The sequence below is a fragment of the Molossus molossus genome, unplaced genomic scaffold (assembly GCF_014108415.1).
Source record: "Molossus molossus isolate mMolMol1 unplaced genomic scaffold, mMolMol1.p scaffold_m16_p_1, whole genome shotgun sequence".
In the NCBI taxonomy this organism is placed as follows: Eukaryota; Metazoa; Chordata; class Mammalia; order Chiroptera; family Molossidae; genus Molossus; species Molossus molossus.
The window spans coordinates 120,184,943-120,201,824 of record NW_023425344.1 but is presented as its reverse complement, the minus strand read 5'-3'; the positions used below and the strand labels follow the sequence as shown (position 1 = coordinate 120,201,824).

At 53.5% G+C, this 16,882-nt stretch overlaps 1 protein-coding gene across 1 annotated transcript in view; it reads right to left on the bottom strand.

Moving 5' to 3' along the window:
- CCDC33 (coiled-coil domain containing 33) overlaps positions 1-16,882 on the bottom strand; it is a 120,823-nt gene that overhangs the window by 76,253 nt on the left and 27,688 nt on the right. The window contains 2 exon segments of the mRNA XM_036272295.1: positions 500-609; positions 3,307-3,440. Coding sequence (XP_036128188.1) covers positions 500-609; positions 3,307-3,440 — 244 coding nt within the window.

The window sequence follows — 16,882 nt, the reverse complement described above, 5'->3', positions numbered from 1 at the left end:
GCATGACCTGGACTCACCCTTGACTCTGCTTCTCACTTGCTCTGTGACCCAGGATGAGAGGATTCCTCTCTCCTGCGTCTCAGTCCTATGTATGCAAAGTATAATTCATCTTGAGGATTAGAGATGGTGTGTGTACTGTCCAGCCCAGAACCTGGAACATAGCAGGTACTTTGTAAATACTGTATTGCTTTCATTTTTAGATATACTCCCACTCTTTCAACATATATGAAATCAGAATATATCTTCAGTTGGTGTATTCATTTAGTGTGGTAGTTGTTTTATGCCAATTTATGAAGATAAATTTGGAGAATTCCAAATTTTGTGGATATCATTCCTGTCTATTTGCCAGGAGATGTGTTTCCTGAGCCCTACAGGGTCCTAGATTGGTTAGACTGCAGGGTGGGCATGGATGCCCAGGATCACTCTGAGGGAATAGCTGGGGGTTCTCCCTCTGCCTGTCCTAAGCCCATGTGGGCCAGAGCCCAGGGCTCTGACTCACCTTCACCAGCTCAAAGTGGTAGGGGTGAAAGACATGCAGGTACTTGATGGGGATTTGATAAAACAATAGCTCCTCTTTTTTCCTGTTGTCCACCACCTTAATGATCACATCTGGAGAGAGAAAAAGTGAGCACAGGGTTAGGAACAGGCTTAACTGAACACTATCCCTCCCACGGCGGTGAGAGACATTGCTGAGAGTGGGGAGCAGGGGCCACGCTGAGGAGTCCATGTGCACGCACACATGTGGGACACACACAGGCACACTGCACACGCACTGTCTAAGTCCCTGTGCAAGACGAGGCTTTATGTTAGGTACTGCTAGAACCCAAAGACACAATTCTCGCCTGTGGTCTAGAAAGTCCCAGCCCAGGGATGAACATGTGCAGAGCTGAGCCCAGCCCCCATGGCAACAGACACACGTGAGCACAGAGACACACAGGCAGGAGTAGCGCCCCTTTCCAGAAATAAGGCTCCTTCCCTTGGTCACAAACACTCTCATCTCTTCCTCAGGCAGGGATTATCTCTCACATTTTGAACATGGGGAAGAGAGATCTGCCCAAGAAATTGTCAGTACAAATATCAATAAAAGTCTTCTCCAAGTAAATGAGAACTAAACACTAAGAATGATGCACCACTTAGAAAACTTTCTCTGAAGAAAAGAAAAACCCTGCCCCTCTCCTAATTTTGTTGTAGGGAGGGGAATATGTTTTTCAAGCTATAAAATTCTAAGTAAGTACTCCTCATAGCTGTCACTATGTTCCTCCTCATTACCCATCTGTAGCACTCTATACATTCACCCAGCCCCGAGCAGCCTGAAAAGTCTCAGTCGGGGATTCCAGTGTTCCAGCTAAAGCTACAAGGGTAGATGGGCCCCTGAGGCCCCAAATTCGGTTAGAATTTGCTGCAGTTAAACAAGGGCTGAGTGCCCTGCCTTTCTCCCCTACCCCAGTCTTTGGCGTGGGCAGCCAGCAGATGAGCTGATCCCAGGCCAGGTTCACAGCCATCCCTTCCTGTTCCTGTCTCTATGCTACAAACATGCTTCATTAGCTGCTTCTCTGGGCACCATGCCCCCCGACCTCCCACCTGTCCTTTGCGTGGCCAGCAAGTCATTTTTTTTCCCCTGCCTGCTTTTGCCCTGGTACAGGGTCTGCAACTCCCCTTTGCTTTTCATTAACACATCACTGAGCTACCTCCTGCCCTTCCCCCACCTCTTGGCCATCCCCCCTCCCCCCCTCACTGCAGACATCACCACAGCAACCATTTCCAACAAGCATCCAGCTACTTCAATCTGCAAAGAGGTGTCTGACAACATTCCCTGCCTTCCCAGGAAGGTCCCCACCTCCTGTCCCTCCTACAGTGAGTCCTGCTTCCCTCTCTGCTGCACAGACAGGCCCAAGGCCACTCATCACATCCTTTCTTGTGTTACCCCAGATGTGTGGAGCCCAGGGCAGGATCCCAGTCCAGGTTCACTCACCACAACCCCAAACTTTCTATCAGCCACATAGATGCATGGATACACACACACACACACACACACACACACACACACACACACACACAAGCATGCCTACAGGCAGTCACAAGCACATTTTTGCACATATACAATGTTCACATACACACACACACACACGAGCCAGCATGCAGATATTTAAAAAGACACATACACACAGATGCACACCTGCGTTTGCATGAAGTCCTAGGTCAATTTTTTCCTCCTCTTTCACATTTTTTCCCAACAGCCCCATCTATATCCCTTTATAGTGGAAAAAAACCCTCTGGCTTGATCCAGAACAAGCCTCTTTCCCTTTTATATGTGTCCCTCTTCCATCTTTTCCTCTCTCCCCTTTCACTGGCTTTCAGAGCAGCCAGCTTTCTGCCCCTTGTGAGGTTTGGTGAGGTTTCAAGGAGAGATGTAAAGCCTCCACTCTGAGAGGACACCTATGGGATGGGAGCCTCAGGAGGCGAGAGACACCGACGGCACCGGTGGGTGCGTGCTGACCGTGCCCGAGGCCGGCGCCCACGGCTGTCCTGGCATCAGCCAGTCACTGCTCCTGAAGCCCAGCCTGAGCTCTTGCCTGCTCAGGCCCCAGTGGAGAAAGCAAAAGTGTGCACACACATGCATGCACCCTAAATTGCCTGCAGCGTTAGAGTTTGTCAAGACAAATTTGTCAAGTGTTAGAATTTGTAGCGACTGGAAAGGCTTCTGGGGGTGGAGGAGTGAGGGTTATCGGGTGGTTTCCGTGAGGGTAGACCCCAACCCTTGGAAGCACAGGAACACTACTATGTGACTGTGGACAGTGCCCGGGGAGGACAAGGCAGCAGAAGGAACCATTCTAGGAAAACAGCTAGACCACGGGACCTATGGTGAGAGCATGCAATGCTGAGTCCTCCGTCCTCCATTACTGAGTACTTGAGCTTGAGCCCGTTACTTAAGGTCCTTGAACCTCAGTGTTCCCATCTAAGCAATGGGAGCAGCATTGTTCTTCCTGGCAGTGTGACCCCTCTGAGCGATCCCTGGGGGTCTGCCAGGAAGCTGTAATGTGCCATGCCAGTGGGAAATGCAGTAATAACAACTGTGGAAATAACAATGGTCATAAAGAAGATAAACTTTTATTGTCTGGAAAATTCATTTATGTAGGACAACTCATTTTTCCAGCAGGCTGGGTAGATGAGGCATGACAGTATTATGATTTTTTTCTTTAGAGTGCTTTAACTGAGCCCAAGGTAGGTGGCTTCCAGCTGAGTTGAGACGGAGCCCGCTCCTGCTCCCTCCCCCGCACCCCAGGCCCACCCAGCCCCCTGCCTCACCTTCTTGCCCCACATCCTCAGCTTGGACCTCCAGTGTGACTGTGTCCCCCCAGGTGGGGGCTTTGCTAGGCTCCGAGGTCACAGATGTGACTGCCTTGGAGTTCTGGTTCTTTGCTTCCTCAGACGTGGTTTTCCTGGGGAGAGCAGGGACAGGCTGAGTCAGAGGGGGTTGTCCTCCTGCCCCTTACCCCTCCCAGCTCCACAGTCCATAAATCTAGGCAAAGAGTGGACAGAGCAGAGAGAGATCCTTCCCAGGCAGACACCCGTGTCATCCCAGGCCCAGAGGGAGCCGCGTCTCTCTTCCACTGTCTCGCTGGCCACCTCTGAGGCCTTCACATGGCCTCAGGCACCAGAGCTCAGGGTGGGGTGAGAGCGGGAGACGCCTTGCCTGTCTGACCTCCTGCCCCTGCCAGTGCAGAGCCCCCAGCACCGTGCTGTATACACAGACCCCCCACCATTGTCTTGACCATCTTCTCTAGGTTCTGTTTGGTGGGAGAAGGCTCTGGGCAGGGTGGCTGTATAATGCTACCTGGCTGGCCTCACCTTTGCCCTTCACTCCCCTAAGCTTCTGGCCCAGATTCCCAAGGCCTAGCCCAGCTCCCCCAGCTCTGAACCCTTTGGATGGAGCCCACACATGCTACTGCCTTCTGCAGACCCACTGTGTGCTGGGCCCTTGGCTGGGCACCTGGAGCTGGGCACTGGGTGGGGTGAAGGGGTTCTGGCCCTCAAGCACTCACAGATGGTGCAGTGCCAAGCTGTCTAAGGTGAGGCTGGAGCTTGGGCCCTCTGCATCCCAGTGCATCCCACAGGTCTGCGGGCTAAGTGTCCCTGAGATCCAGAGCCACCGAACAGCTCCTTGAGAGAGTTGATACCTGTTCTGTTGAGGAAGTTTTTATATCAGGGCCGTAAATGGTGCAGCAGTCACAGAAAGGGGTCATTCGGAGAGCCTGCAGCGGGGAGAGCCTAACCAAACACTCAGGGCGGGAAGCAGAGGTGGTGTCCTCACCAGCCTTGGTCCCACTCCCAGAAGTCCCCAAAGGGAGTGTGGGGCACGGGAGTCAATCTGCCCCACGTTAGCAACACCCGCCTGTGGCCCTTCCCGGGCCCGACGGTTCCTCTCCGAGAAGCCCTCTGGACCCCCGGCGCTCACTGCTCCCTCGGTCCTGGGGGCCAGCCTGACACAGTGGCCTGGCTCCTGCTCCCTCCTTGTCCCGGCCTTACTCCTGTGGATATCCAATCTTGTAGGAGCCCTGTCTCCAAGCTCCAGGGGTCACCTGAGCACTCCCCTTCTGCCCTGAGGGGTAGTGTGGCATAGCGGTGACAGCAGGCTCCTTGAGTCAGACCTCTGGGTTCCAAGTCCCAGCTCTGTACCTTACCAGCTGTGTGCCTTCGGGCAAAGTACGTAACCTTGCCGTGTCTTCCTTTTCTGTGTGAAATGGGGATGATAAATGCAGGGTTACTCTGGGCATGAAGTGAAATATGTGTGAAGTGCCTGCCACATTGTTAAATATCATAAAGTGTTAATAATGATAATAATTTTAATTTTAATTATCCCTGGTCTGGTGTCTCCCCATTGTGTCCCCAACTCTGGGTTTATAAGTGGGGGGCTCTGGCTGCGGTGACCAGAGTGTGAAGTCCTAGAAGAGCACAGGTTTGAGCCCCGCAGAGCTGGGTTCGGAGCCCACAGCTGTCTTCCAGCTGTCCCCACACTCTCGGAGCCACAGCCGCCTCCTCTCCGAATAGTGCTGCCCTCTAGGGTTCTTGTAAGGGCGGGTGTGTGTGTGTGTGTGTGTGTGTGTGAGTGTGTGAAGTTCTTATGCACTGGAGTCCCAGGCCTGAGAGCCCCTCATTTGTGTTATGAAACAACCTGGGTGTTTCTCCAAGGGACTTGACTGAGGGCCCCATGAAGGGGGAGAAGGGAAGTGCTGAGGGGGGCTGAGATGAGCAGGCTGGAGTCCCCCTCAGACTCCGGGCCCACCCTGCCAGGGGCTGCCAGGCTCGAGAGGAAAGGTCACCATTGCTGGAGGGCCTCGGAGCTCAGCCTGCCGCACCTCGGGCCCTCCCTGGGCTCTGCGACCTCTGCTGCCTGACCGGGCCTTCTGCACCCCTCCGCCTACTGCTTTGCACCCTGGTTCTGTCTCCTGACAGCTGCCCTCAGAGTCAGAGGCCTTGGGACTCTCGGCAGCCTCTCACCGCTCTGCCCGCCTGCTCGGTGCATCCCCACAGGATGTTCAGCTCCACTCGTCTGCGGAAGCACTAAGTGTAGGTGGGGTGTTCCAGGAAGGTGTGTAAGGAGGAAGTCAGTCCTTCTACATCCCAAACATCAAGCTCGCTCCTGCACCATGCACAGTTATTTGGAAACCCCTGGAGGCTTCCCAGTGCACCGAGAAGACAATCAAGGGCGAGTGAGGGACTTGTCACAAGCAGTGCAGTCACAAAATTCAGGTTGGAACCCATGACCATGGTTTTAGCCTGTCTTTCATCCTCCTAATATCTCTGACTCTTGTCCCCTCCCCTTCTCTACACAAGCTCCTGGTGTCTGGCAAGAGGAAAGCCAGGTAGAAAGACAGAAAGGACCATGAGCAAGGCCAAGGAAACCTACTACGAGTGCTGACTTCACTGAGGCATATAAAGAGTTAAGCAAGCATCTCTCCTCCCTTCCCTCAGACAAACACCAGAGAGGTGGGTCAGGGCTAGGTGAGTGGAGATGAAATAACTCGAAGGGTGAGGCCCCAGGGGAAAGAGGGAGCTTTTAGCAGGTGGAGGGAGGCTGTCAGGGTAATGGCTTTTCCTGGAGCAGCTGACTCCTCCGGGTCTTGATGCTGTTCTAGAAACTGCAGAGCTAGAGGGGGCCTCTGATTCCACACAGAAGTGGAGAGGGTCCCAGCTCACATCCTGCTCCCAGTCCTTGTTCTGTGCCCACAGCTGGGCACATGAGTTCTAGAACCCTCAGGGTCCTGAGGGGACTCGGTCTCCCAGGCCAGTCTCAGAGCCCAGGGGCTCTCCAGGACCTGCTTCCACACAGCCATCTGCAAGATTGATGCCTTCTCCCTGTTCCCAGAGCCCTGGCCTGGCCTCTAGCAGGGCCTGGGGGGCTGCTGTCAGCCCCCTGCCCTGGGGCTCAGACTTAATCCAGCCATGGTGGGGAGGGTTCAGAGACACAGTGCAGCAGTCCTGGGTCCAAAGCTGATGGGAAACGTACCGCCCCCCACACCCCAGCCTGGCTGGGTGCTGGAGGGTTGTGTGTGTGTCTGACAAACTCCAGCCCGGTGGCCCTGTGGGGTCCAGCCCAAGCACAGCTGTCAGTGAGAGAAAAGATGAAGGACTTTGTTGTCCTTCTGTGAGGTCATAACTAAGGCAATATGTGGTCTGGTTCCCAGGGGCTGCTCCTGTGAGCAGAGGTCAGCGGTGGAAAAGTACATTACATTGATGGAGGGCTCACAAGCTCCCGAGCCACCCCCACCCTCCACTGTCCTCTGAACACTCTCCAGGGCACATACCTCAGGGGTGGAACCTGTGTGCCACTGTCCCTGCCTACACACACACACACATGCACGCACGCACACACACACGCACACACACACACACGCACGCACACACGCACACACGCACGCACACATGCACAGGCTGCCCCACAGAGGTTTGTGTGCCATGCTGTAGCCGACCTCTGATCCCACCCCATCTGCCAGGCATCAAGCTGCCTCCCAGGTCTCCAAAGGCCACCTCCAGCACCTGCTCAGCCTGTCCTCTTGGTCTTCCACACTCCTCAAAGCCTCAGAGCATAAACAACAGTCAAGGTCTGCCCTCCTCTTGGGCAGGTCTTTGGAAGCCCAGGACACAGGCCACCTGGCTTGTTCTGAGTGCCAATCCCAGGCAGCCCTCAGAATAAAGGGGACAGGAGCAGGCCCAAGTTTGGGTCTGTTCTGGTTGCTGGGGTCCTGGCTGGGCAGACCCCGGAATCTTGAAAGACCAGAAGGATGCTCCCAGAAGCTTATAGGGAAAAAGATAATTGGGCAGACTGAGAAGGATGTATACCAGGCAGAACTTCTGGATGGATGGTTTTAAAATGAGAGGTCCCGTGGCCTTTTGACCTAGTCCACCATAGCCCTGTTCGCTCACTCACCTGGGAAACTTGGAGGTGGGGGAACAGGTTCACATTAATATTGTCCCAGCCCTGGCTGCTGTGGCTCAGTTAGTTGAGCATCTCCTTGTGCACCAAAAGGTCACTGGTTTGATTCTTGGTCAGGGCACATGCCCAGGTTGTGGGTTTGATCCCTGTTCAGGGTGTGTATGGGAGGCAACCGATTGACATTTCTCTCTCACATTGATGTTTCTCTCCCCCTCTCCCTTCCCCTTTCTCTAAAAATATAATTTTTTTTTTTTTTTTTTAATCCTCACCCGAGGACATTTTTCCATTTTTTGTACAGACAGAGTGGGAGGGAGAGAGAGGAAGAGAGAGAGGGGGAAACATCGATGTGAAAGGGACACATCAAGTGGCTGCCACCCGCATGACCAACCAGGGCCGGGGACAAACTGCAACCAAGGTACATGCCCTTAGCGGGAACCGAACCCGGGCCTCTCCAGACCGCAGGCAGATGCTCTAACCGCTGAGCCAAACCGGCCAGGGCTCTCTAAAAATATAATTTAAAAAACCATATATATATATACTTAAAGATTTCTCCAAGCCAGATGCCAGGTGTGTCATGACTGGGCTTCATTTTGCCCTAAGAAGGCCAGGCAGTTCCCCTCTACCTGAACCCTCCATACTGGCCTCTGAGTCAGAAAAGCCAGCCTCCCCCACCCTCCAGGAGGTCAAGGGGCAGCCAGACTCCCAGGCCACAGGCCTATCTCCATCCCTGGAAAGCACGGAAAAAAAATCAATCCCTACTCCTCAAACCAGGAGCCCAAGCTTATGCATTAGGGACAGGATGGGAGAGTTGTCCTGGGCAGGAACAGTCATCTGAGCAGGGTGGCCTAAGGCTGGATTCTTGTGTTTCTGACCCTTCTGGACTTGAATAGATGGAGAGGAAGGGGAATGAGCTGGCTTGTGGGCAGGTCTGGGGAGGCTCTGGCTGCCTGATTCAGGTCTGTGGGTTGGAGCATGGGGTAGTCAGAGAAGAAAGCAAGGCTTGTGGTCCTCTCTGACCTTGTTCTCCCTCCAGCCCCCTTCTCTCTATGCCCATGGTCAGTGTCCTCTGGCCTTGGCCAAGTTCCCCCGGGACTGCTGGGCAAGAAGACGTGGCCGGGAGCTCCTCAAAGAAGGGGCTGAGATAGAGGCACGGAGTGTGTGGTCTCCTTCACTAGACAACAGCCCATCAACAACATCCCACACCTTGCCCGTCCCTCTCCCCAGCCCCCAGTGCTGGTTGGTTTGTGTGGGTTTTGAGCTATTGGGGGCCTGCCACTTAAGACATGAGCAGGGCTGTTATTCTCCACAAAGTGAAGGGCTCTCATTCTGGGTTTCATTTATTAATTGGACTCCAGTGAACCATCACTGATTGCTGATGGTGCTACACCACTACAGGTGGGCCTTGGTTTAAAGAATAACTGACCCTGGAGCAGGAAGCCCACTGACTCCCCACGCACAAAGGCGTGGCTTTCCATGCATGTTCCTGCAGGGAGTGGGGATTGCTCTGTAAATCGGAAATGCACCCTGGCCAGGTGGCTCAGTTGGTTGGAGCATCATCCCGACATACCAGGGTTGTGGGTTTGATCTCTGGTTGGGGTGCATACAAGAGGCAACCAATGAATGCATAAATGGGTGGAACCGCACATCAATGTTTCTCTTTTTGTCTCTCAGTAAAAAAAAAAAGACAAAGAAATAGCACATCCCAAGGACCTCTGAGATGAATACTCTGGCAAAGGGAAACATCTTAACATAAAATAAGAATGCCGCTCCCTACCCCCACCCCCACTCTATCTGAAATGACCCTGCTGTCCTCAGTGAGCCCCTCATCGGCAGCGGGCACCCTCCCCATGGAGTTTCTGAAGGCACAGGCAGGGACATTCTCTCCGTGTGGCCCAGGGGAAACAGCCCACAGCTGTGAGCAGTGCGGTCAGACCAAGCCCAGGTGTGTGGGGCATTGTCGCATCCTCTCTCCTCTCTTGGGGGACTTCCATGTTCAGAGAAACCTTTTTTCTCAGTTGGGGCAAGAGGTGGTGCAGGTCAAAGAAGCTCTGTGACTGCATCATCTGCCAGCCTTTGGAGTGTCTGGCAGTGCTCTGCCCTGTGGCCGAGCTGGGTGAGGGCCCTGGGAGCCATCTTCATAGGCAGAGGGGGAAGGCCAGCTGTCAGTCAACACCACGACCCCAGGGAACAGAATGACAGCCCTGGAAGATCTTGCCATGACTTGGGATCCTTCTCAATGGGTCACTCTGAACATCCACTGTTCTGAGTATCCCCTCTTTCTTGAATGCAGCCTCCTTAGAGTAGGAGGAACGTGGGCAGACACAGAGGTGAACTTCCCAACCTCACAAGAATCACCTGAACCACTCTGATCCTGGTTCCTGGCCTAATATGCATAGTGTTCAGTTCAACTCTGAGATCTGAGGCATCTCAGACACAGACCTCTTCTTCCTGCCCCTTTCCCCGAACACCAGCCTCCCTGAGGGGTCCTGTTACCCACGTGCAGGAGCCTGGAGCCTGCTAGTCACCTTCTGCCTTGGGAGATTGTGGGCAAAAGATGAGTGAGTGAAATATATTTGTTTACTCTCCACCCCCGCCCCCCAAACTAGACTGTGAGCTCCTGAGGACAGGGACCTGCCTTGACACTACTGGAACTGTTCCCAGCTCCCAGTCTGGGCACAGTGGGACCCAGCAAGTGTTTGTGAATGAAGGAAGGGGCCCTTGGAAAATCCCGTGGAGACAGAGGCAGTCCCTCCTCTCCAGCTCTGCCAGGCCAGTCCCGGCCCGGGGGCTGGACCCTGCTCTATACAGCGCAGCTCCTCTTTATTGCCCTAGAAGAAGCTCCTAGGCTGGGAGGAGGGTTCAGATCCCTTCAAAAGAAAAAAAAGGGGTACCTCTCAGACACATATAGAGGACATGTAGCTATGGGGAAGCTACTGGCCCCTAGAAGAGGACAGTCAGCGTAGCTGACTGAGTCCGAGTGGGTTGAGGGTTCAAAAGGAGGAGGTGATGAGGAGAGGCCCAGAGAGCCTAACTGAGCAGAGGCAATTGGTCTACATGTAAAAACTGGCCCATTTTACACAGCAATCTGCATTTCTGATTTCACTTGAAAATTTGAGAGAGTTGCCTGCATTCCCTCGAGACAGAAATCAGCAGGGGTGGCTCGGGCTGCTCCTCGAAATGACCCACGTGCTCTCCAGTTTGCCACAGTCGCCTCCACTCTCTATTGCATCATGCTCCTGGCTGACTTTAGAATTTATGCAACTGGCTGGAGTCTTAAAGGTGCTGATTTTGTTATCCCTGGTACCATTCCTTCTGACAGAAGTTCACTGTGTGTGTAGAGACCACAGATGACAGAAATGGGGACAGCACAAGCAGGAGGCGGAAGATTGGAACCCAAACCCCAGCTTCCTGCCCAGTGGCCTCCCTCACTATTCAATAGATGCTGGACCATGTAGCATCTGACCTTGAAGCCCATGGGGGCCAGGCAAGGGCAAAGGGAAGCCAGACAAAGCCTTCTGGCTACTCATGGTGTCCCTGCCAGCAGCTATGCCCATGCTCAGAAACAAGCAGACAGCCTGGGCAGAATGCCACGAGGACACCAGGAGGCCCCACCGGCCCACCTCACTGCCTGAGATCTCCCCGGGAGGACTTACTTCTCTTGGCGAGCACTGCCCTCTTGGACCGCTCCTCCAGAATCCCAGTGCCCCTTGGGGAGAGCTCATGCCTTTTGGCCTGAATAAGTGTTGAATGCATGAGAAGATCTCAGGGACCTAGGCAGTGGTGATAGGGGAACACCTGGAAAGAATTCTATGGCTTCAGTCTGGCTGGGGGTCGCAGGCCAACCCTTCCTTAACCACTGACACTAGCTGTGTTTATAGCTCTGGGATATAGAAATGTTCTCATTGAACAAAAATTCTGAAGCTCTGAGCCCAGAAGGACCAACACCATGGGAAAGTCAGGTCACACTGTAAGCTAGGGAACCTGTAGGGGAACAAGATCCTGGATTTTCAGGCCCTTGCTGGGTCTTTTCCTTCACCATGTGCCTTTTCTAACAGGCATCCTGCCGGGAGAGGAAAAGAGCCTTGGTTTCTGCCAGATCAAGTGCTCAGTGGCTAGATGAGGGTGGTCATCTTCATGGGCTCCACTCCCACTGGCCAGCATGAGACCTCAAATCCCTTCATGACCTGGGGCCTTGACCTCTTTGGCTATCACATGGAGCCAAGGCCCTGCCTCCCAGGGCTACCACATTAGAACTACCGTGTGGAGAACCAAGCTCTGTGTGGAGAACCAGGCTCTGAGAGAGCACAGCATGGGCCACTTTGTTCCTGTGTGGCCCATTATCACTGTCATTGTCACGGTGAATAATGGTTAATTTAAAATGTGTGTGTGTGTGTGTGTGTGTGTGTATAATTGATTCAGAGAGAGAGGGGGGAAGGAAGAGGAAGAGAGAAAGAGAAACATTGACTGTCTGCCCTCTTCCGCCCCCTGAAGATGGAGCCTGCAACCCAGGCATATGCCCCAACTGGGTATCAAACCAGCCACTTCTCGGTGCACAGGACGAAGCTCATTCAACTGGCTCAGCCCAATCCTCTGGCTGTTGAGATAAGCCTACAGGTCACCTGCAAGTCATGCCAGGCCTCCACCTACTCCACCCAAATCCCTGCCCTCTGAGGCCCTGGGCTAAGGCCCATAGCCAGATAGGGGAAGGTGTGAGCAGTCCAGATCCTAGGAGGTATCCTCAGACTGGTCACTGGACCTTCGCTGCTTAGGGTACTGATGCCACAATCCCCTTCCCAAGGGCAACTGCTACATGAGGATCAAGGCAGGGATGAAGTGGAAAGAACTTTTAGATTTTGGAATCCTGGATCCTGGCTTGGGTACTTACTAGTTCTGTGACTTTGGACAAGTTACATAAATGCTCTGAGCCTTAGTAACCTCATCTGTAAAATCGGAATAATATTTCACTTAATTTACAAGACCAAGCAATAAATGATGCAAAACACACACAGATACATGAGCTGAGCACATTTGCCAGGTATATAATAGGCACCAGATAAATATAACCTTCTTTAACCTTCCTCCTTCTTCTCTTACCAAGACAATTGTCCTATGCTCAATACCTTCTTCAATTAGTCACCAGGGTCAGGGCTCAGTCTGTGGTCAGAATTAGGGCTCAGTAGATGACTAGAGCTCAGTTTATGACCAGAGTCAGGACTGAGTCTGTAACTAGGGCTTGGTCTATGACTAGAGTCAGGGCTCAGGGGATGACCAAGGTCAGTCTCAGTCTGAGGCCAGGGTAAGGTCTCTCAGGCTTATTCAAGAAAACCAAAGATCCTTTGAGTATGATGAACTCACTCTGATCTATGTCCTGCCCCTCCCATCCGGGCCTGGGCCAAGCATTCCCCACGTACATAGTGGGAACAGCCATTCCCTTCTCAGTACACTCTCTGTCCCTGCTCATTAGCTCTGGGTAGCATATAGTCAGAGAAATACCTACCAATTGGCAACTCAGCCATCTAGCCTTTGGCCAATGGTCAGAACCTCACAGGCTGTCTCCTGGCTGGCTCCTTCCCCACACTCTGACCACTGGGGCATCCCCACCTGTTGGGGCCACTGCCTTTCTGGTCCCTGCTGTGCTCTGACTGGCAGATCTCTCTGTGCCAAGATGGGAAGCAGGTGCTGGGCACTGCTCAGGGACCAGGACCTTGAGCCAGGCCCAGACCAGTTAGGGAAGACTCCAGGCCTGAGCACTGGCCTAACAGATTTGGGTGTGGAATCTGTCTTGGGTGGTACAGCTTGGACTCCTGTTGCCTCTAAAGAACTGAGACTGTTTCCCAGGCCAGAGCACAAACCAGGTTGGCAAGCCTGGAGCAGCATGGAGGCCAGACCTTATGTCCTGATCATGAGAAGATCAAAACTCAGAGAGGGGCAGGGACTGGCCTGAGGTCACACAGGGAGTCAGGGGCAGCAGACCAGACTCTGGGTTTCCCTGGTCCCATGCTGGATTCTCTCCATTGCTCTGAGGCTTTCTTCTGGTAGGTCTCATGTGCCCACTGTGAGTGCTGCGAAGGGTACCCCTCGCTTCTGTGTCCCGTCTCTGTCAGCATCTCTACAGCCCTTTGAGGCAGGTTCCCAGGTGAGGTACTCAGGCACTGAGAGGTGAAGTAACTTTCCCAAAGTCACAGAGAAAGCTAGAAATGGGGCCAGATTTATTCATTCATCATTCAGTTTACTTATTCATTCAATATTTGTTGACAGCTTCCTATGTTCCAGATACTGTGTTGAATAGTAGGGATGGGATGGTGAGCAAAACAGACCTGGTGGTTGCTTATGGAACTAGCGGGGCACAATGCGGGGAAGCACTGAGGAAGAGGAAGCTAGCAATCACACACAAGCACACAGAACATGTGAAACTGCAACACTGGTGGCAGTTGGGGGGGGGATTTAGCATGGTCTGGGAAGTTTGGGAGGGCTTTCTTGAGGATGCGATGACTGAGCTGAGATCCAATGAAGGGAGGGGAAGTAGCGTGTAAAGGCCTAGGGTGGGAGGGAACAGGGTCTGTTCAGAGGACAGAGAGATGTCTGGAGTGGATAGAGCAAAGACAGGGAGGTGTGTGTGGGGTCATGTTGAGGGACCAGCTAAGACCTACCCATGCTGGACCTGGAATCCTCTTTACTGTGGGAGCAATAAGAAGCCATTGGAGGGTTCAAAGAATGGGTTCCTTTGGTAGTACGGTACCACGGTATCAAATAGTAACCTGCCTTTGAAGGGGGTTTGAAGAGGGGCAAGTACCAAGAGCAGAGGAATAATGTAGTAGCCTCAGGTGGTGGAGCTGATGGAGAGAAGCAGCCAGATCAAGATAGGAGAGAAATGACACAACTTGCTGCTGGATTGGATAGGGTGAGAGAATGTGATTACAGATGCTGGGGTGGGGATGAGATCATGTGGAGAGTATAGAGAAAGAAGAGCAACTGAGGGTTGAAACCTGGGGTAGGTCAACCTTTAATGTCAGATGGAAGAGATACCGGGGTGCACAGAGAGGAAAGTAAGAGAGGGGGCATATTGGAAGCCCGGAAAAGAAAGGGCTTCAAGTAGAATGAGTGGTCATGAGGGGCTAATGCCACAGAGAAATCAAGAAAGGTGAGCTGACTGTTGGATGTAGGGCCAAGCATGATGGTCACTGGGGACTTTAGAAAAAGCTGTTTTAGTGGAGAAGTGGGGTCAGATTGGAAGCAGGCCAGTGGCTCAGATGGAAAGAGGCAGAATCTCAAGATGAGCCAAGTGGACCTGCTGGCCTGGGGTAATCTCCACCGGAGGATACACCTTATTACCAGATTGGCTCAAGGCTGGAGCCTGCATAGGGGGGAAGTGGCCACATCCCAAACTAGAGAGGCCCCATTTTTGGTCCTGACCCCTAGCGGCTTCCCACTAATGGGCTGAATGAATAAATAGTTCTGGTCCTTGTGCTTCAACCCCAACTCCACCCTCTACCACCATGGGCCTTCCTGCTGGGGATGCAACAAACCAAAAGGGGAGGGCAGAACTGGCAGACACAGGAATCCCCAGTGCCCCGCCTGAGCTGAGAAAATGCAGGACGACAGAGATCAGGAAACTAAGCCAGGAGACCAAGCTGAAGGCAGCAGAAAACACAGGCAACAGAAAGGTGAGGAAAAATATTTTGAAAAAATATGAAATTATATATATTTAATGTACTATTTATTATTATTTAATAGATATATGTAATATACATTTTAAGCATCAAAATATTCATCGTGAGAAAAATAAAAATTTAGGAGTAAGCGATGCTCGCTATATGCCTTGTTACTGCGCGTCTGGAATCAGACAGAGGGACATCACGTTCTTTCCAGGGCTCAGGGATTCGGAGGGCCTTGGTCCGACCTCTGGGGTTGCTGCCTGGGGCTGGGGGCTCTCACTGAAAGCTCCTTTCGGGTCCCACCAGCTGGGCCTTCCATCTCAGAAACCCCTCTGCTTCATTTGCATCTCATTAGCACCTAGGGCTGGTGGTCGCTCAGCCGCCGGGAGGCCTGGAACGAAGCTCCCTGCCCCCTCCCTGGGGGGAGATGGGTACGGCAAGGCGCCCCCCGCCCCCCCACTCTACACCCCTCCGTTCCCACACCCCCGCCCATACCCCCTACACCTCCCCACCCCTTACACCCCCTGCCCCCACCCCCTACACCCCCGTCCCCACCCCTTACACCTCCCTGCCCCCACACCCTACATCCCCACACCCCGCCCCCACACCCTACACCCCCACACTCACACCCCCACACCCGCCCCCACACCCTACACGCCCACACCCTACACCCCCACACCCGCCCCCACACCCTACACGCCCACACCCTACACCCCAGCTCCAGCCCGCACAGCTCCAACTGAGCGTTCCCATGGCAACCGGGTGCCGGCGCGGGTCGTGACGCCTGCGGAGGAGCAGCGCGGCAGCCCAGCTCCACGCCCGCCGCCAGGCTGGGTTGGTGATAGGCAGGGCCTCCATCTCCCGAGATGATGGGCGATAATTGGTTTATGGAAATAGCTGAGCGGAGAAGGCGAGCTCCCCGCCAAGCCCGCGCTCTGCCACCTGTCCTTCCTCACCGCGGAAATGGAGCTGGGGAGGGGAGGGGAGTGGGAGGGTCGGGGAGCTGGGCGGGTGGAGAGGGAGCTTTTGAGACAAGCAAATGTTTCACCTGTTGGTCTATGGGGGTGGGGGGTTGTGGGGGTGCAGTAGTTGTTATAGTAACCGGGTGTTCACCTCAGTTGCTCCTTGGCTTCTAAGTCTGTGCTCAGGCCTATGTTGGGTGCAGTGTTGGAGGAGACCTGGGGCCTGTCCTGGGGAGCCCTAGTTTGGGGAATACAGGAGTAGCTCATAACTTTATTTATATAAAGTGCATGTGACCAGTGTTGACACTGCTGTGGGGCTCCAGAGAAGGGAGAGTCAACTCTGGTGGCTGCCTGAAGGAGGAGGCATCATAAGCAAGGCTTTGACGGTAGGATTTCAGCAGGTGTTGGGAAGAGGGCTGGGGCAGGCATTCTCCAAAAGAGAAGGTGGGGGAAAGCCAGTAGGCAGGCACAGAATGATGCTGTTATTGGTGGAAAAGGGGAGGTGTAGTGTCTACAGAAGGGGCAAGGGATGAAAAACTTGTGGGTCAGAGTACTGCACAGTGCTTTATAATCAAGATTGAGCGGATGTCCAACATCCATAGGGAATGCTGGCTGGTTGGAGACTCTAGCCCTTTGATGCCCTTCTGAGAGAAGTGAGGTCCATGAGGCGGGCAGCAGGTATGGCATGGCAGGCCTCACTTGGATACCAGGCTGTGAGTAGTGTGTATCCTGACTGCAGCTAGCTGGAGGGGGGTGGGGTGGGGGGTGCACTAAAGGACAAGAACTAAGAAAGTCCCCATGATTGAAATGACTAGAGAGAAATGACCAGA